The sequence below is a fragment of the Peromyscus californicus genome, unplaced genomic scaffold, assembly GCF_007827085.1.
Source record: "Peromyscus californicus insignis strain IS unplaced genomic scaffold, ASM782708v3 Scaffold_7__1_contigs__length_154581171, whole genome shotgun sequence".
NCBI lineage: Eukaryota > Metazoa > Chordata > Mammalia > Rodentia > Cricetidae > Peromyscus > Peromyscus californicus.
Window position 1 is genome coordinate 45,224,910 of NW_026294595.1, and position 20,831 is coordinate 45,245,740.

The 20,831-nt window shown below is 38.7% G+C and overlaps 1 protein-coding gene across 18 annotated transcripts in view; it reads left to right on the forward strand.

The window, feature by feature from the left end:
* Window positions 1–10,587, forward strand: part of B3galt1 (beta-1,3-galactosyltransferase 1) — a 568,919-nt gene extending 558,332 nt beyond the window's left edge. For 14 of the 18 annotated variants that reach the window (XM_052725873.1, XM_052725878.1, XM_052725870.1 and 11 more), the window contains one exon: window positions 5,626–10,587. In XM_052725873.1, the coding sequence (XP_052581833.1) occupies window positions 5,855–6,835 (981 nt within the window). In that variant the 5' untranslated portion in view covers window positions 5,626–5,854 and the 3' untranslated portion in view covers window positions 6,836–10,587. The remainder of the gene's footprint in view (window positions 1–5,625) is intronic. The other 4 variants (XR_008215368.1, XM_052725885.1, XM_052725882.1 and 1 more) reach the window with 3 other exon arrangements.
* Window positions 10,588–20,831: the final 10,244 nt, after the last annotated feature.

Genomic DNA, 20,831 nt, shown 5'->3' on the forward strand with positions numbered 1-20,831 from the left:
ACCAATCTATGAGTATAGAGAAATATCATTAGGAATTGTTTCAGTAATGTTTTTCTATCACAGGTCTTTGGGCTATCCAGCCTCTGGATTTGGTCATCCAGGCAGTGTTAGACACGGGCTCCCTCTCATGGTTGAGCCTCAAATTAGACAGGTCATTGGTCGGCCACTCCCACATGTTCTGTGCCTCCATTGCCCCAGCACATCTTGCAGGTGGGACAGATTACAGATCAAGGGTTTTGTGGCTGGGTTGGTGTCCCAGTCCCACCATTGGTTCAGAGGAGGGCTGGTTCAAGCTCTGAATCCTCCATTACTAGGAGTCCTTATTAGGGTCACCCTGATAAAATCCTGGGATTTTTCTACTGCACTAGGTTTCCACATTGACTTCCCAAAATGTCCTCCAATTCCAGTCGTCTCTTTTTTTTTTAATTTTATAATTTGATTTAATTTTACATATCAGCCACGGATTCCCCTGTCCTCCCTCCTCCCGCCCCCGTCCCCCCAACCCATCCTCCATTCCCATATCCTCCAGGGCAAGGACTCCCCTGGGGATTCAGCTCAACCTGGTAGATTCAGTCCAGGCAGGTCCAGTCCCCTCCTCCCAGGCTGACCTACTCTGGTGATAGATGGCCAAACACCCTAACTGTCATGCTAGAAATCTCATCCAATGGCTGATGGAAGCAGATGCAGAGATCCATGGCCAGGCCCCAAGTGGAGCTCCAGGAGTCCAATCGGCGAGAAAGAGGAGGGATTGTATGAGCGAGAATTGTTGAGACCAAGATTGGAAAAAGCACAGGGACAAATAGCCAAACTAGTAGAAACACATGAACTGTGAACCAATGGCTGAGGAGCCCCCAACTGGATCAGGCCCTCTGGATAAGTGAGACAGTTGATTAGCTTGATCTGTTTGGGAGGCACCCAGTCGTCTCTTCATACACTCTCTCTGTCTATTTCTTCACATACACCTGATCCTCCTGTTTCCATTTCCATCTATCACCAGCCCACTGGAAAAAATCTATTGTAGTTCCCATTCCCAAGGAGATAAATGTATCTCCCTTTGAGCCTTCCTTGTTACTTAGCCTTTCTGGGTCTGTGGGTTGTAGCATGATCATTTACTTAACAGCTAATGTCCACTTAGAACTGAGTACATACCATGTTTGTCTTTCTGGGTCAGGGTTACCTCACTCACAGTGATTGTTTTCTAGTCCCATCCCTTTGTCTGCAAATTTCATGATGTCATTTTTTAAAAACTGAATAATACTCTATTGTGTAAATGTACCACATCTTCTTTATTCATTCTTCTGTTGAGGGACATCTAGGTTGTTTCCAGTTTCTGTCTATTATGAATAAAGTTGTTATGAGCATAGTTGAGCAAGTGTCCTTGTGGTATGATAGAGCATCCTTTGGCTATATACCCAGGAGTGGTATAGCTGGGTCTTGAGGCAGATCAATTCCCAGTTTTCTGAGGAAACACCATATTGATTTCCATAGTGGTTGGACAAGATTGCACTCTCACCAGTAATGGAGGCGTGTTCCTGTTGCTCCACATCCTCACCAGCATGAGCTGTCACTTGTGTTTTTGATCTCAGCTATTCTGACAGATGTAAGATGGAATCTCAAAGTTGTTCTGATTTGCATTTCCCTGATGACTAAGGATGTTGAGCATTTCTTTAAGTGTTTCTCAGCCATTTGAGATTCTTCTGTTGAGAAATCTGTTTAGATTTGTACCTCGTTTTTTAATTGGATTATTTGTTTTTTGATAGCTAGTTTCTTAAGTTCTTTATGTATTTTGGATATTAGCACGCTATTGTATATAAAGTTGTTAAAAATATTTTCAAATACCAGCACTGGGGAGGCAGAGGCAAGCAGATCTCTGTGAGTTCAAGACCAGCCTGGTCTACAAAGCGAGTTTCAGGACAGTCAGGGCCGTTATATAGAGAAAATTTGTCTCAAAAAAAACGAAAACAAAACAAACAATTTTTTTTTCATTCTATAGGCTGCCAGTTTGTTTTATTGATCACATCCTTTGCCTTACAGAAGCTTTTTAGTTTCATGATGTTCCACATATTAGTTGTTGATCACTGTGCTACCAGTGTTTTGTTCAGGAAGTTGTCTCCTGTGCCAATGTGTTCAAGCTATTCCCCCACTTTCTCTTCTACCAGCTTTAATGTATCTGGTTTTATGCTGAGGTCTTTGATACACTTGGACTTGAGTTTTGTACAGGGTGATAGATATGAATCTATTTGCATTTTTCTACATGCAGACATCCAATTATACCAGTAACATTTGTTGATAATGCTTTCTTTTTCCCTTTGTCTATTTCTGACTTCTTATCAAAAATTAGATGTGTGTGTGGGTTTATGTCTATGTCTTCAATTTGATTCCAAAATAGACCAAAGTGTCTATTTCTATGCCATTACTATGTAGTTTTTGTTACTATATCTCTGTAGTACAGCTTGAAATCAGGGATGATGATACCTCCAGCAGTTCTTTTATTGTTCAGGATTATTTTAGCTCTCTTGGGCTTTTTGTTTTTCCATATGAAGTTGAGTATTTCCCTTTCAAGGTCTATAGAGAACTGTGCTGGAATTTTGATGGAGATTGTTTTGAATTTGTAGATTGCTTTTGGTAGGATGACCATTTATATTATGTTGATCCTACCAATCCATACGCATGGGTGATCTTTCCATCTTCTGATTTGTTCAGTTTCTTTCTTCAAAGACTTGAAATTTTTATCATGCAAGTCTTTTGTTTGCTTGGTTAGATTTGCCCCAGAGTATTTTATATTACTTGTGGCTATTGTGAAGGGTATTTTTTCCTTGATTTCTTTCTCAATCTGATTGTCATTTGTCTACAAGAGGCCTACTAATTTTTCTTTTGAGTTAATCTTGTTTCCAGCCACTTCACTGAAGGTGTGTATCAGCTGTAGGGGTTCCCTGGTAGAAATTTTGGGGTCACTTATGTATACTATCATATCATTTGGGAATAGCAATAAATTGACTTCTTCCTTTCCAATTTATTTCCCCTTGATCTCATTCAGTTGTCTTATTGTTCTAGCTAGAACTTCAAGTACTATATTGAATAGATATAGATAGAGTCGACAATCTTGTCTTGGTCCTGGTTTGAGTGGGAATGCTTTGAGTTTCTCTCGACTTAAGTTGTTGTTGGTTATAGGCTTGTTGTAAATTACCTTTATTATGTTGAGGTATGTTCCTTGTATCCCTACTGTCTCCAAGACTTTTGTAATGAAGGGGTGTTGTATTTTAACACAGGCTTTTTATTTTGTTTTGTTTTTTCTTTTCTGGTGTCTAATGAGATGACAGACAGTTTCATCACAGAATTCTGTTAGACTTTCAAAGAAAAGCTAATGCCAATACTCCTCAAATTATTCCATAAAAAATGAAATGGAAGGAATATCACCCAGTTCACTTTATGAGGCCATAGTAATCCTGATACCCAAACCACACAAAGATTAAACCAACAAAGAGAATTACAGATCAATTTTCTTATGAACATAGATGTAAAAATACTCAATAAAATACTTGCAAACAGAATTGAAGAACACATCAAAAAGATCATCCACATGACCAAGTAGACTTCATCCCAGAGATGTAGGGATTGATCAACATACAAAAAATCAGTCACTGTAATCCACCATATAAACAAACTTAAAGAAAAAGAAATAAATAATTTTCATGAGTGAAATTTGTAATCTGACACATATTTTTGACTGGGAAAATGTTTATAAGCTCTAGAAAACTGTAACAGTTTTAGAAAGGATCAATGTTTCAAAAAACAACTTCATTTGAATACCACTCACATCTTCATTGAATTTGTAGACTTTCAACTCAATTGTCCCTTGCATTGTAGTCATCCAATGTTTGTAGCTACATATCAGTAACTAAAATGAGTGAATGAAAGAATAAGTGAATGAATAAATGAAAAAGTCCAGTGTAATTTTCTCAAGGAAATACATAGAGGCATTGAAAACTGAAAATCCCTTATGGTTTAGAACAACTCTGAAATCAACACAACCAGGACGGTTAGTTGGTAGTTTCCATGAGATGGTTATTTTCATGTAACTATAACCACTGTACTTCAGAGAACAACATATTAAAAAAAAGGTTCGCTGTGGCTTATAGTTTCAGAGGTTTGACTTTTCATTTTTCCTCACTCTGGACTCCCTTTTGTCCATGAGACCACAGTTGAAAGAATTCAGACAAGACATGTGGAGCATACTGAGCATAGTATCGAGGATAGGTAGAACTTGTTGCAGAGCAGAGTAGAACACAGTCTGAAGAGAGATAGTGAATAATGTTCAGAGGGACCATTGTATCAGTCTACATTATAGGAAGGGTTTAAACTATTCTAAGATCTTTAGAACAAGCATCTCTACCTAAGGGACTTTGTGCTAAGCATTCAAGTAGTTGGCAGAACATTTGGATTGACTCTTACTGGAGGGGACAATGATATGTCTTTGTTTTTGTTTTGTTTTGTTTTGTATCAGAAAGCCTCTTGCAATGCAGTATGTACACTGTTTATGATTCCTGGAGACAGACTTAATAGTTATCTGTTAATAACATCCCAGGCAGTTTAGCTAGGCAAATCTCTTCCCATAGTGAATCATAAGAATCAGGTAACATTCTTCTGACCAGTTATTAGAGTCATGAAATTCCAGGGTTTTTTTTTCTTGACTGTTGATTATGAGAGAGGGAGTCTCACTCAGTGTCTTCCAAGCCTACTAATGTTTAACTAGATACCTAACAGTAAGAAAGAAGAGCATGGTGATGGAAGAATGTGGAAGTGGAAGCTGTTCACTTCATAAAAGGAAAGAAGTAGGCAGTGAGGAAGGGATTAGAGATAAGGTGTGTGCTCAAAGGTATGGCTCTTGGGACTTCCTTTCTCCATCTTTCAAATTTTCTACAATCTCCCAAGAGAATGCCACCACCCAAGAGCCAAACTTTCAGTAAATGAGTGTCTTGGGGAGATTTGTTATATCCAGCCATAACAAGGAATAAGAATCTTTTCCAAAGCCTTGGAGAAAGCAGAGCTATGTGGTAAGAGCTGTGTCCAGTGCCGGATCAGGAAGAGGCAGCAATTATTCCTAAGTCTGAGCCAAGGAAGCATGGTACTAGCATTGGTTTGTGGGGAGTGGTCAAGACATTTCCAAATGCAGAATTGGAGAAAGCAAAGCAATGTTAAGAGTTGATTTCTTTCTCAAAATCAAAGCAATTAAAAGCTCAAAGTTGGACAAATAGAAGAGAGATGAACTATATGCGAGCTTCTCTGAAAGATTTGAGAGCCAAAAAGTGACTAAGTACAATGATAGCCTCTTCTGAAGAAGGAATTAATTTTAGAAAATTACTGAACTTAGGTTTACTCCCTAATCCACCTCATGCTCGTGGTCAATGTATTCATGTATTGAATATAAATATGCATAAACAATTTCTGTTCATGGGAGAGAAGAAGCTAGGAGGTTATGTCAGGGATTTTTCAAGGCTTTTGAAAATGAATGACCATGTTTATTTTAGTCATCACTGATAATTCTTACACCTTTATTGTATTTATTCAAGAACATGAACCTGGTTAAGTAAACTTGAACACAACTGTACTTTATTGATTTTGCAGAGTTCCGAGGAAGATTTCTGAGGCATGGAGCTTCCACCAGGTTTGAAAGAAACTAAAGTGAGTGTGACAATGCCATGACGCAACTGAGGTCCATGGGCACCTGCCAACTTTCTCCTCTCTTGCAGAGTTTTCGGATTGCTGAGTAATATGCTGCCTTTGCAAGAGGACAAGAAGCTAGTGCCCAAAAGACGTGTTCTTCAGCATTTGGACTAGACGTGTTCTCAAGACAATGGCTTCGAAGGTCTCCTGTCTATATGTTTTGACCGTTGTGTGCTGGGCCAGTGCTCTCTGGTACTTGAGCATAACACGACCTACTTCTTCCTATACTGGCTCAAAGCCATTCAGTCACCTAACAGTTGCCAGGAAAAACTTCACCTTTGGCAACATAAGAACTCGACCTATAAACCCACATTCTTTTGAATTTCTTATAAATGAACCCAACAAATGTGAGAAAAACATCCCTTTCCTTGTGATCCTCATCAGCACCACACACAAGGAATTTGATGCACGCCAGGCAATCCGGGAGACATGGGGGGATGAGAACAACTTCAAAGGGATCAAGATAGCCACACTTTTCCTCCTGGGCAAAAATGCGGATCCTGTTCTGAACCAGATGGTGGAGCAAGAGAGCCAGATCTTCCACGACATCATAGTGGAGGACTTCATTGACTCCTATCACAACCTGACCCTCAAAACCTTAATGGGGATGAGATGGGTTGCCACTTTCTGTTCAAAAGCCAAGTATGTCATGAAAACAGACAGTGACATTTTTGTGAACATGGACAACCTTATTTATAAACTCCTGAAACCTTCTACCAAGCCAAGAAGAAGGTATTTTACTGGTTATGTCATCAATGGCGGACCGATCCGGGATGTCCGCAGTAAGTGGTATATGCCTAGGGATTTGTACCCTGACAGCAACTACCCACCATTCTGTTCAGGAACTGGCTATATCTTTTCTGCTGATGTGGCAGAACTCATTTACAAGACCTCACTCCATACCAGGCTGCTTCATCTTGAAGATGTATATGTGGGACTGTGTCTTCGAAAGCTCGGCATACATCCTTTCCAGAATAGTGGCTTCAATCACTGGAAGATGGCCTACAGTTTGTGTAGGTACCGTCGGGTCATCACGGTCCATCAGATCTCTCCAGAAGAAATGCACAGAATCTGGAATGATATGTCAAGCAAGAAGCATCTCAGATGTTAGGGTTTTTATTGCTGTAAATAAGTTTCTTTTCTAAGAAATGGAAACTAAGGTGTTGGTATTTAACAGGTGTCACCAAGGAAAAATGACCTGGTAAGGGGTTTTGTAAAGTTGTTGCTTCCTATTCCCAGTTCCTTTCTTGGATCATTAATTTACAAGTCTTGGGCTCAGTCATAGAAACAGCGAGTGAGTTAGAAGGGCCAGAACACATTCTCAGGTCCTAAGACATTGCCATTTGTTTCAAGAAGTGACTCTCAATAACTGCTAGGATTTATGGACTGTGCATCTGAGATAAAAATCTGGGTCAGGAAATGGAAACTCACACTAAGGTCTTCATATCATCTCTGCAAAAATAAATAGTAACTCTTAGGGAAAAAAACAAGTCAGAAAAGATACATAGTCAGGAAAACACACTGGATGTGATTTTTAATGCTGTGTGTTATTGTCACATTAGATTTTTACATATATTGCCATGAAATGTGTACAGAATTTGTGATTCTACCAATAATTGATTTTATCCCTGGTAGGGAGATTGTGATGAAATAGATAAAAATTGAAACTTGAGAATCAGTTATTCCGTATGTATAGAAAACACCTAGACTTATACTTCCAAGGATTAAATCTGGTCAGCAGGTGGGATGTACATAAAATGCTACTTTATGGAAACAAATAAACAATTTTTTTTCTTTTTCAGAACAAATATTACATGGTGCCACCAAGGAGACTGCCCAATGTAGTACTGTCGCCTGCTCCCTTCCATGTAATGCCTCTAAGTGCATTTTACAGGTTTTGGACCAGGCAGGTGTGTCTCCATGTGTAGAAAACAAATTGGTAGGAGGCCCAGAAACAACACATAGCAGTTGGTAAAATGCAACCTTATGTCTCCGTTCTAACTAGCACACGCTTAGCCACAGTGTACAATGCCCCCCCCCCCGCACTTATTTGCAAAGCACGTGAGGAAACCTTTAACAATTACCAGTGTTATTGAAAGATGTGGCCCTGCTACCAACAAATATGTAATACGCTCATGACATCTAAAACATTTATGTACTTTTAGAAGCAAAGCTGTTTTTGAGATGTTCTGGAGGTTCTGTGGCTGAGATCCAAGGGAAGGAAGAATGGGGAAGCCTGAGTTCAGATCCCGTTGATGCCACAAATTTACATGGACCATATGAACAGGCATCTCATTTTTGATGTACTTCTGTAGGCTCACTTGTGAAATGGCTAAAAAGAAAAATCTACCTCACAGGTACTGTGAGAGCAAATCACATTTGCTAATAAGTATTTTGAGATCTTTAGTTTAAAAGGTGCTACGTAATGCCATGTATCATGCATTATGCTAAATGCTAAAATTATTACAGTAATTATAAAGATGGTCATCAGTTGTGGTAACATCCTCTTAATATAACAATTTACCAAAATAAAAATTGACTGCAAACTCTCAGTGTACCTAATTCTTCCAAGACTTCAATGTTTCTTTGGCTGTAAGTTAGTTGATTGTGGAAGTTTCAATTTCTCTGCCATGTCTCTGGTTTTGGTGACGAATTTGTCATTCCAGTGTGTTGCCTTGGTATCCCAGGATGTTGAAAAGCATTTGCTTTGCTTTGGGGAGGAGCTTTGCATATGCTTTGCAAAATACATCTTGACAACTTAAATCACAGGAAACATTTGTCCTGATTCTTAAAAATCTTTAGGACAAGTAGAGCTAATGTACTCCATAGAAGAGGAATAAGCACTCAGCACATCTACCATTCACTAGGGAACTCATTGTTGTCATGCAAAGAAAGCCCCACAGCTAAACGTGTTCCTTTATCTATTTTATTTGCACCTTGACGTTTGGAATACCCCCATAGAAGCTGATAGTGATGGGGATAGGGAGGCAAAAGGAAGAAATGGAGTCCCATAATCACATAATCCCTTGCTTGAAAACACTGGATCTCTCATTAGCTCCAAGTACTAAATGACACAGGACTTCTTATTCTTGAATATGATTTTAATTACTGAGCAGTGTCAAGTGTTCTGGGAAGAAATGAAGCAGGACAAGGTGAGCCACCCTCCCATCATCCAGCCTCAACCTTTGTGAGCTCCAATCATTGGGAAAGCCTCATTGCCTCCCAGTTGCACAGCTGAATGCAGTCTCTGTCTCCTACTATGGCCTTGCATCTACCCCATGCTCAGCCAAGCCACTTTTCATGTCAAAGAATCTCACATTATAATAACCCATGTATGTACATCTATGAATTGTTTTATATGTATGCGTGGAATATGCATAGAGCCCTAATCTTGAAATGGAGCAAAAATCAGAAAATCATGTCTTAAAGGACTATTTCTTAACTTTTTTATGCTACATAATACCCATATGACAAACATGTAAATAGACATCAATGATTACATGTACATATTTTAAAGGAGCTTTTTTCTTCACTTCAGTTGTTCGTACAGCTAGAATCTGCTTGATGTGTAACATTTTCCTCTGCATGGAGCTTGATGCGGCAAGGCCATTTGTCCAGTATTTCAATAGCCTTAAGCATGGTTGCTCTTTGTTTTTTGGATGTTAAAAAAAAAAAAAAAAAAAAAAAAAACTGTTTAGCTTGTCAAGGAAGAGCTCTAATTTTCTACTTTTGTTAGTTCTATGACAGGAAACTGGTCAAATCATTGTCGTGGTTATTTATTAAGCCATCCTCACCATGTCTTTAAGGAAAAAATTAATAATAATGGCAGGATTCTGGGGTTAGGGGTATAACTCAGTGGTAAAGCGTTTGCCTAGCATACAAAGGGCTCTGGGTTCAGTCCTCAGCACTGCAATAATATAGTTAAAATAATGACGGCACTATCGTACCAGAAGTCATTCCTATAATTTGTTTAAAACACCGTCTGACTCCCTGTTATTTCTTCATTATGTACTGGATAACATCAGCATCTATAATCTTAAAGTTTCTTCATTTATTTCTTATAGGGAAAAAATGCTTTCTCTTTGGTGCCTCATTTATGTGGCTTTGTGTCTTCTTATCTTGGAGCAGTTTCAATATACAACAATGTAACAATGTACTTTTAAATAACCAGATTCAAAACATGAAGATCATTTTTGATTTGAATTAAATATGGAAGAACAAAACCCCTTATGTGATAAGATACGGAGGGGAAACAAACTCTTTTCAGAGAAGTCAAGGAAGGAGTTTTTCAATCAAATTTCTTCTAAAAAAAGACAATGGAATATTTATGTACAGTGTCTGGAATCATTTTCTATCTTTCCTAAAATGTGGGTTCAGTGTGGGGGAATTAATTGTATCATTTCTGTAAAGGTGAAGATACTTTTTATAAGCAACAGGCAACTTGTGAATGGAAGAAATGATTTACTAGAAGCGCTTGATGATAATTGACATTTAGGTATATTGTTATATATGAATGATTGTATTTATGTATTTATTTGTTCAAAATTGTACATATGATTTTGCCAAAAGTAACTGTGTGTCAAAGTGCACTCTCTGGGTTTGTAGTACTATTTAGGGTTACATGGGTTGCCAATCGAGCTGCTAATCAGAATACTATTTTTTTGTATCAGTGTTACAACTCGTGACAACTAGATGAAGCTGTCATTTCATCGCTTTCTTTACCTTCCTCTTGAAATGTGAACTGTTGGTTGAAAGCACGATGCTAATGTACAGGCCTGTCTGTCAAGGGGAAGATCATGGTTTCATAAAGCTATTTTTTGTTTTTTTTTTTTAATTCCTGGGGCAAATAAACAAAAGAACTCATCCCATTTTTTCTGCTTCTTTTGAATGGCTCTTTGGGGAGTTGTGAGTGTTGAGACCCCCACCCGCTGTAATCTCCCTAACGATTTCAATGTAGGCAATGGTTTAAACAACTCAGAGCTCATCCCTAAGCACATCAGCGATCAATTTGAAGGCTTTTGGTCCAGTAAATCAGTCAAGGACGCCCCCTGCATACAGGAGACATGTTTCTCACTTGCTTCTCATTGCCTTCTGAGAAGTGGTTTTTGTTTGTTTGTTTGTTTATGTTTTTTATTTTTAATTTTAAAAGTTTAACTTTTTAATATTACAAATTAGTTATTGGAAATTTTCCCAGATGTGTTGTTAAATGCCCTGAGTATTATCTGCTAGTGACTATGGTGAATTAAGCTTCTCATTACCTGTAATTCCATTCATTGTAGAAATACATTTCAGAAGCATCTCCTTTTGAAACACTTGATATTTACATGTCAAAGACATCTTATATTTGTAGTTTATAGTCACTAAGGTATTAGCAAGAAAATCTCACATTTTAATAACATGTTACTATCCTGCATAATTACTGTGCTTAATTATGAAAGTAATTCTGTTATACTTTCTCATGTTTTTTTGCCTCAAAACTATATCATTTATAATTTGTCACATAAAACGTACTTACAGTTGACTGAGCAAAATTTACTCTAAGTATAAGAATACATATTTTACAATAATTCCATCAAGTAGTGTAATAGGTATTTAAAGCCTAGGTTTATGCTTTCTAATTCGTCTGACCTATTAAGTGTGTGTATTGAAAATTCCACTTGCAGAGGAACATTCTGTTGAGAACATGTTTAGCAAACCACAGCAGGTTAAATCTAAGGCAAAGATATCATTTAATGTTCCACCCCTATATCTGCTTTGGAATATCATGTACAACTTTATAAATTTATAAATGGAAAGGTTATTGCAGCATACTGTAGCACAGATTAGTAGATTGCTAACTAACCTGATTGCTAACTGTAAGCAAGAGAGTAGAAGCCAGTTAAGGGTTTTAAAAATATTATTATTAATTTTGATCCAGCTAAATGGGTCTTCACTTTCTAAAGGAGATGTAAATTTGGGTTTAGCCCCTCCTCCCATTATACCTCCAATTTCACAAAGGCAAAAATATAAGCTAAAATATGTGAGTAGACAATAAAAACATAAAATACGCAGTTTTGTATTCCATGTGACTTTTTTAAAGAACCATCATCAAGAGCAATATTCTCAGAAACTTGTACCCTTATCAGAAAAATACTATTCATTTGAAGACATATTAGAAAAGCAAATTTGTTAGCTATAGCATGAACTTGAAGATGTAGCTCAGCAATCTACACTTTAGGTGCCCCAGACACAAGCTAAAGTTGAAGCCACAGGTCTAACGTGGAGACAGTCATGCCACAGTCTGTGAACTACATCCAGTCCACTTTCCATGAGCTAAGAAGGATTTCATAATGAATATGTGGGCTCTTTGACTGAACTCAATCTGTGAAAATGTATTACACCAACAGTAGGAAGTCTCTTCTTTCCAGTAGTAGAAATATTCTGAAAAATGAAAGTCACTGCTGCATTATATTTTAATTTCCATCAATCCAAAAAGCATGCAACTTTAATTTTTGTCTTAAGTACTTTCATATACCTACAGTTTTGGTGTCTTAACCTGCAAATTTTAAAATATTAATTACCCGGCCATTTATCAGAAAGTCTTTCCAGCTTTGATGTAGGGAGATAGAGAAACACTGCAAAAGGTGTTAGACACAAAAATCTTTCCATGTATATATAAGGAATCACATGGAGCAAGCATGCTAGTATTGTCTCCCCATGGAGCCAGAGAAATGACAATGTGGTCATGATTACGAATTATGTTGAAAATCAACAGCTGCATGTATTTTTAAAATAGTTCCTTTCTCTCTCCAGATGATTTTTAAAAATTATAAAGCTCGATTTTAATTATAACAATTACCCACAGTTTAATTAATATATTGCTTAAAGATGTGTGGGTATCAACCCAAAGAGGGTGGGTTTCAAATAGCTTGATTGTCATAATTACAAGCAGTCTGTTTTCTCATTTACTTAATTGATTGTCATAGATTTCCAGATGAATTCACGCCGCTGGAAGGGAATTGAATGCGTTTCCTAAAGAGGGAGAAAAAGAAATAACGGAAAAGGGTCTATTTAGAAAAACGACATGCAACCCATGTCGGCATGAAAATTTCCCTTGATCACATCTTCTTACCTCTTTTCTGGTTAAAATGAGCATTTTTAAATGAAAACGAAATGAATTTTAAAAGTATTATTGATTCAACACATCTGTAATAACAGTGACTCTGTTATGTCAGCTAGTATTGCCTAAAACTCAAGGAACTTTCCCCTTTCACTCTTCTTATGGAATCTATTAGTTGAATATATTATGTCAATGATTTGTTAGGCCTCACCGTAAGAGACCTGCAAATGACTCAGTCCTCACCCGAAGAGAACATGGCCTAACTGGTGGTTTATTCTCTCTGAGATGTACTTCACAGTGTTTACTAAGTAGAGACCACTGGATATGGCAGGCCTGGAGGAGTTGTATGGAGTTGGGGGAGGGGCAATAGGAGCTGGTGATGGAGACTTATTCAAGGATGAACTCAGCAAGTGTAAGGTGATGGGGAGAAACACACTAGAGAATTTCTGCCATTACAATATCTTAAAATGGGTTTAGTCTTAACTGCAGCCCTGTGCAGTGGATGCCGCTATCTGCACTTGACAGATGGGAAAGCAGGCAGCAGAGAATATTATAATTTAAATGGTGAATTCAGGCCTCTAGCTTGAAAGTCCATGTTCATTGCCAAAATGAAAAAAAGATAAAACAGAAAACAACAAAATAAAAATCTGAAGGTAACATTTAAGTAACATGTAAGTGGAAGATTTGGGAATGTTAAATCATTGATTTGATTTCGTACAAGTCTAGTGAGTATGAATAGGATCAAAAATCCATGACCCCACTCACTTAGGTAAGCCCATTTCACTAGGAGATTTAATAGCGCTTCTGGCCCTCAGAGCTCACACATTTCAGTAGAGGGAATGGGCGATCTATAAGTTCAATTATATATTTTCCCTTGTGGAAGCAAAGGGTCCCCTGGAGAGACATCCATCATGAGCTAGCTCGTTAAGAAGACAAGCACTCTGCACTCTGGATCTGTCTTCACATCTGCCTCCTGCCCCAGAGCGCACTCAGATGGGCTCTCCTGTGTCTATTTTTGTATCCCTTCTACTGACTTCTGCAGTGTATGTTAGTTCACATTTCCTTTAGGAAAAGCGACTTTACAGCTACAGCCCTCAACCAAAGAAGCACCTGGGTTAACCTGGACAGCGTGCCACCTGTGACAAGACTTCTCTCCTAGGAGGGTACAGAACACCCGCAGTGTGGGTGTGAAAATAACTGGAGAAGGGAGTGTGGGTTTCTCAGATTGCCCATGCCTAGCCGCTGCCTGGGAATCTTCCTAAAATGCTGAGTGGTGGTTCTGAGGTGCAATCCAACATTCTGACTTTCTTTTATGCTCAGACAATTCTGATATCATTGGTAGATGATTCTGCAAAGCTAGATTCTACAAAGGAATACTACCACTCATTAAGCAGTCATTTGGGCCCTTATCAAAGAATTACATATATATATATGTAATATATATATATATAATATATATATATATATATATATATTATATATATATATTCCCTTTGTAAACCAAGAAACAAAAACCTTGGAAAAATTGAATATTAAGATCTTGAATCTCTAATCCACATGATCCCAGCACTTGGGAGTTAAAAGCAGGAGTCCAAAACCAGCCTCAGCAACATGGTCAGTTTGATATCAGCCTGAGCTGTATGAGATCCTGCCTTAAAGCAAAACAAAACGAATACTGAGAGTTTTAAGTCAGAAACTGATTCTCTCTGTGTGTCTCTGCCTCTCTCTCTCTCTCTCTCTCTCTCTCTCTCTCTCTCTCTCTCTCTCTCTCTCTCTGTGTGTGTGTGTGTGTGTGTGTGTGTGTGTGTGTGTGTGTGTGTGTGTTGGCTGTAGAGCTTTTTCTAAGACCTGTTGAAGTAAGTTGAGGTTCTACAAGGAAGCAATACACTCAAAAAGCAAAAATAGTTGAAAGGAAAACATCACACTATTATTTTGGTGTTTGTTGTGGTTTAAACAGGAAGTAATGAGCAAAGGTCTTATTTATTGAGGTCTTGGTCCCAAGTTAATGGATCTAATCACTCACAGGTAAGTTAACTGATAAATTCATTAATTCACTGATTGATTCATAACTTTATATCCTTTATAGACTGATAATAGAAACCAGGCTGAAGGAATTGGGTACCTGGATGGTATTCTGTATCCATGACTCCTTCTTGTCTACATTTTTGGTTTGTGACCTCCACAAGGTAAGCAGCTTCACTCTGCCACACCTTTCCACCATGGAATTCTGCTTCTTTAAGGCTCAAGAACAAGAGTTGACTTCCCATCCTCTTAAGCCTCTGAAGCTGTTAGCCCCAACAGGTCCTCTCTCCCTTTGAGCTGTTTTCTTAGGTATTGATCACACCAACAGATTAGCTGATTAACGTTATCTCATGCCAAGTAACCAAATACAAGATACCACATTAAAACTAGTTTGAAAACAAAATAGAGACACACGACCTACCAACCAGGTAAAAGTAAGGGCAAATGGCTTTGCCTTCCCAACAGCTACCACTTACCAAGACAAAGATGAGGCACACTAAATAGCACAGAGATTAGATGGAAGATGAGAAACACGTCTAACTGGGCTCCAGGGCTCCAGACCCCAGAGCATGGAGTGACAGGAAGCTGGAAGGAAGAGAGTGGAGAAAGCCGCAAATCCATTGTACATCAACAAATATTAAGCAACTCCACATGTACCACATAAAATGCCAGTTGTTCCCCAGGAATATGACCATTCCAATTAATATACCTCTTGGTGGGACTAATGTCTGGGGTAGAGGACAGACCTGTTTGAACATGAAAAAAAAAATTGAAAGGAAATCTAAGTTAGTCCCTCCCCCCAAATAAATTCAATATTTATCATTGCCTCCATTTGGCAGCTGAGAACTCAAGTAGCCTTGCAATGCTTTTTTAAAAATGATGACTAAAGAGAAATCATTCAAATTCCATGTCCTTTGATTTAAGAGCAATGCTCCCCCTCCACTGTATTATACTGTTGTCAATGCCATTTATAATTTTGAAAATAAAGTAGGGGAAAATCCTGGATTTAAAATTCTAGTACATCCAAGGTCATACGGACAGAACAGTGCTTGGAGTTTACAAACAACCCTTTAGTATAAGAAAAAGAAGGTTTGGAATCAAGACATGGAGACCAGAGAACATGCCGATAGCTGAGAAACAGGGCCAGCATCTACAGCAGAGCCAGAGGAACAGGCTCAGGCCACCCACTGGCATTGCTATGATTAAATGGCCAAACACTGAGGATCTGGCTTTCAAGCAAAGCTCACATCTAGGAAACCTCTGTCACTATGAATTGGGATCCTACTGCAGAGCACTGAACCATGGCTTTAGAATGTAGAAATAACCTAGGTCAGATACAGTTATAAATAAATGTTTTTCAACGAAAGCAAAACACATGGATTGCAATTATTTAATGGGTGTTTTCCATTATAAGCCACTTAATTAAAAAAAAAAAAGGAAGAGAAGATGATGCACTAAAGAGTTGGTGGTTAAGACGATGAGAATTTTCAAAAGCAATGATGAGTACGGAGAAGGCGGCAGGAGAGTAAGAGGAGAAAGCAATGATTCAGGGTGAGATGGAAGAGTTACACCACGTGTCGGGTAACCCTGAGCAATAGTCATCCAATTTACCCTTGTGGAAAGTAGCTACCGTGGAATCCAATCCCTCAGATTCTATTTCAGATAAGAATAGAGATGAGGGAAGTGTCTCCAAAATATGGGGGACCAGCCCCCGCCTTTTCCAGGGTTCCTGTGGGGAGAAGAGGGGCATAGGAATTAGGAGATAGAAAGATAGTGGAGATGAGATAGACAGAAACACAGGAGAGCTCTGGGAGGACCGGGATCAAAATCTACCATCTCTTCAAAACGGTTTTTTTTAATGGGAATGCCAAGGGGCAGGGCAAAAGCCCTCCCCTGAGTAGATCAAAGCATACCGCACATCCAAGTGCAGACCCTTCCAAACACCTGGTAACCATGAACATGGTCAGTCCATCGCCTTATGTAGCCCTACTGGGTGAAGCAAGCTCAGATCTCACTAGGAAACCTCTGTGGGCTCCCACACCAAAACTAGATACCAATCTGTGCCTTTTCTGCAGAGGTATTTGTATCAAATCATATTTTCCTACATGTAAGTTTGACTTTTTGCCTGTGTTTCCTTTGCTTTGCTTCTGAGGTCCACACCAAAACCACTACACCCTTTTGCACTCAACTTCTCTCATGCACTGAAAATTGTATCTCAGAAATTACAAACATAGCATGCCTAACATTATAAATGGAGGAGGTTGTTGGGTACTTTTCATGTTGGAAGGTTGTTACAACCCAAATAAACACATTTTAAAGAATAGCATTAAAGGGAAATAATGAGATTCACACCAGATTCTAAAAAAAAAAAAAAACAAAAAACAACAACAAAAAAAAAAAACCTTATGGTTTTGAAACAGTTTCAACTGAGAAACTTGTCAACTTGTGTTTGACACTTGGCTAAAAATACCCTTGGGCAGAATGTTAATGAAAGTCTCTGGAGGCATCTCCATTCATTCAACTGTTCATTCAAAAATATTTCTTGGAGGCTATTGAGGGACCAGACACAATGTTAACAACAAGCAATACACAATTTAAAAACTTACTGGGCAACATTCTTTTGAAAGCTCAAGTTTATTTGGAATAATATTCAAAATCAAAATATTTCTTCAAATTCCTAATCCATGGATGCCTTCATGCTAACAAGACTTGTGATCTATATTCACCAAACCAGAAGTTTTTATATCATTATCCTTGAGATGAGCATTTTGTTCTCTTAAGAATAAACTTCAGTGTACTAATCTCTATTGATTGGAGAAGAAATATAGTGATGTACTTACCAGTATTATATACATGAATCTCTGAGATGCAAATCCCATTGTGATTGCCCAAACCCACCTAAGAATGTGTTTTAAGCCAGGTGGTGGTGGTGCAGGCCTTTCATAGCAGCCTGATCCATGGAGTGAGTTCCAGGGCAGCCAGGACAACACAGAGAAACACTGTCTCAAAAAAAAAAAAAAATGTGTTCTAATCAATACATTGTGAGGATTGTGTGTGTGTGTGTGTGTGTGTGTGTGTGTGTGTGTGTGTGTGTGTGTGTTTTCAAACAAATGAAAGATTATATGGAGTACTAAATTCTCGGCAGACCTATCCCAATCCTTTACCCTGAGTCAGCAACTGCTGCCGGTCTGCCCTCACAACTATAAATGTGCAAACAAACATAGTTGGAAATCTGACAACACTCTGCAGTTGCCCTACTAGGGCTAAAGCATCTCTCACTCAGTTTGATTGATTATGACATGAATGCTGAATAAAAACTCTTTGGAAGTCGTTTCTCCTACACAAGGTAGCTCCATAATCTAGGATGAACTTCCATATCCACTTCAATTTCCCCAAACTTTCAGACCTAACTCAAATGCTACTTACTCATGCAGTTCTTTATTACCCTTTATCATGATAAAAATGAATAAATAAATAAAATGCACTCAAGAATGGTAATCAGTCATATATTATGAGGGTTGTGAGATTTCAGTACATTCAGTGATGACCCTTAATCTCCCCAGTAAGGTTCACTAGATACAATGGATCTTACTTTTCCTGTTTAAAGAGCTGGTGAGTTTCTTCAGAATAGAATAAACCAGTGTTTACCAACAGTGGACTTTGCAAGCATGATTTATCTTCTCTACAAACCTTTTTTTTGTTTAATTTTTCCCATCTCAGCATGTGGGTGCTTAAGTCCCAATTACGTTGGAAGCCCAAGAATCAGCCTTGACATCTTCTGTCTCGTGCCAAATCTGCATCCTAAGGTCCTCTCATTGTTTAAATAAAATTTGTAGTTTTTGCGATTATAAATATCATTTTAATTCCCTTCCTCTCTCCAAACTCTTTCACATATTCCCTTTCTCTCTTTCAAAGTTTTGGCCTCTTTTTTTTAAATTGCTGTGTGTGTGCATATATATTTATGTATATACTTCTCTCTATATAAATATAACCTGCTCATATTGTGTAATCTTACCTGTATTTATATTTCCAGGGATGACCATTTGTTCTCCCGTTCTCACATTCCCCACTTGTCTGTAGTTATTTGGACTTTCCTCTGATTATGTTATTGTGTCTATTATTATTCTCCTTGATCAGCTTGTGTTTAGGCAGTCATGTTGGTGAGAATAAATAGGTGTAGTTTCTGATAATCCTGAGAGACACAATCTCACAGCACACTATCCAATCCTCTGGCTCTGATGGTCTTTCCACCCATCTTCTCGAATGATCCTGAGCCTTAGGTATGGGAGTTGTATTTTAGATGTGTCTGTTGGGTCTGGGCTCCACAACTATGGCTTTTGATTGGTTGTGGCTTTCTATAATGTTCTCTGTCGGTTGCAAAGAAAAGTTTCTTCGATGAGTGGTGAGGACGATGCTTATATCTGAAGTTTTGGAGCTAGGAGCCTCAGACAAGAGAGGATGTGTTACATTTGCCCTTCTGAGTCTAGATTACCTCACTCAATATGATCTTGTCTAGTCCCATCTATTTACTGGACTAGACCCTGGAGAAGAATAAAAATACAAAATTCTTAATGTGACCTTAATGTCTGGATCTCTGTTTGGGGACTCACCCCATGTCCCCAGGCCCTCCTCACACTGCAGCCACACTGACCTCTCAGTGCCCAGCTGTCTTCTTCCTGAGGACCTAGTCTCTGCTCTACTCAGGTAGTCTTATCTCTCACAGATCCTCTTCCCATGGACTTTGAGAATTTTCTCCCCATGGGGGACTTATTGGAAGTAAGATCTGTCTTCAGAGGAACTGCTCCATCTGAAATCCGTCCCTGTCACTCATTCGTAAAGCACCTTATTAGATTCCTTCGTCAGAATTATCAGTGTTTACAGTTGTCAGTTTCCTTGAGCGTTCGTTTGCTCCCTCTCCTCTTTTCAGATGCAATCTCCATGAAGGCATGCCTGCTCTGTCCACCAGAAGTCCAGCACCTAGCATGGACTTAGACAAGGACAGTGTCCAAGAATCAATTGTGGAGTACCAAATCAAATAAGTTCATGGGCACCTCACGGAAAATGCCAAAATTTCAGATAGTTCTCAAAGAAGGGAATTTTTGCCCCTCGTTCTAAGTTTTGTAAAATTTACTTTGTCCTTTAAAAGTCACAAAAGTCTTAAACCTAATTCAAGAAGCTTCAACATCTAAATGTATGCTTAATCACTAGTGATCCACTTCTAAAAGCAGAGAGCTCACACCCAGGCCCTTTCTGGGAAGACCACTGACTTTCTTTAGCTACTAGAAAATAACTATCACGTTGGACCTTGGCCTTCTATTTTTTTCCATAAGCCTCCTACTAGTGAATATAATCTTTCTAACACTCAGAGGTCTGCTTCTATCATCTCTTAACAGTTACTCTTTAAGTGGGAGGATGAAGGATGAAGGCAATGTGATTACCTGACCCTTGAGGAGCCAACCCCTGCTTCCTCAGTCCTCCCTTAATATCTTGTACTCCAACCTTTTCTCCTTGCGCATCGTTCATATGCTGTCTTTTCTGCTTGAAACCTTCCTTCTCTCTCCCTTTTATGGCCCGACCTGTTCAACTGGTAGTTGATTCTCACACTATCATTCTAAGCTCTGAAACCTGCCTTTTGGAATTCCTCCTCAATGCTTTTCTTTACCTCACAGAAGCTACATGTCTATTGTAGGCATGCAAAGCAGCGTGTTCTCCTTGGCCACTGAACTTGAGTCACTGCCCCGAACCTCTGTATATCTCACCTAGACTGAGCTCCACAAGGGCAAGCATTGCACCGGCCTTCATCCATTCATCTAGTCCAGCACACATGTATGCACCAAATGCTCACTGGTACCTATTATGTGTATTATATGAGCACTGGGGATAAAGCAGCAAATAAGCCAACAACAAAAACCCAACCATTACAATGATGACTTGTTCATAGAATAATTCTATGTCCAGAACATTCCAGAACAATGCCAGACCAAAG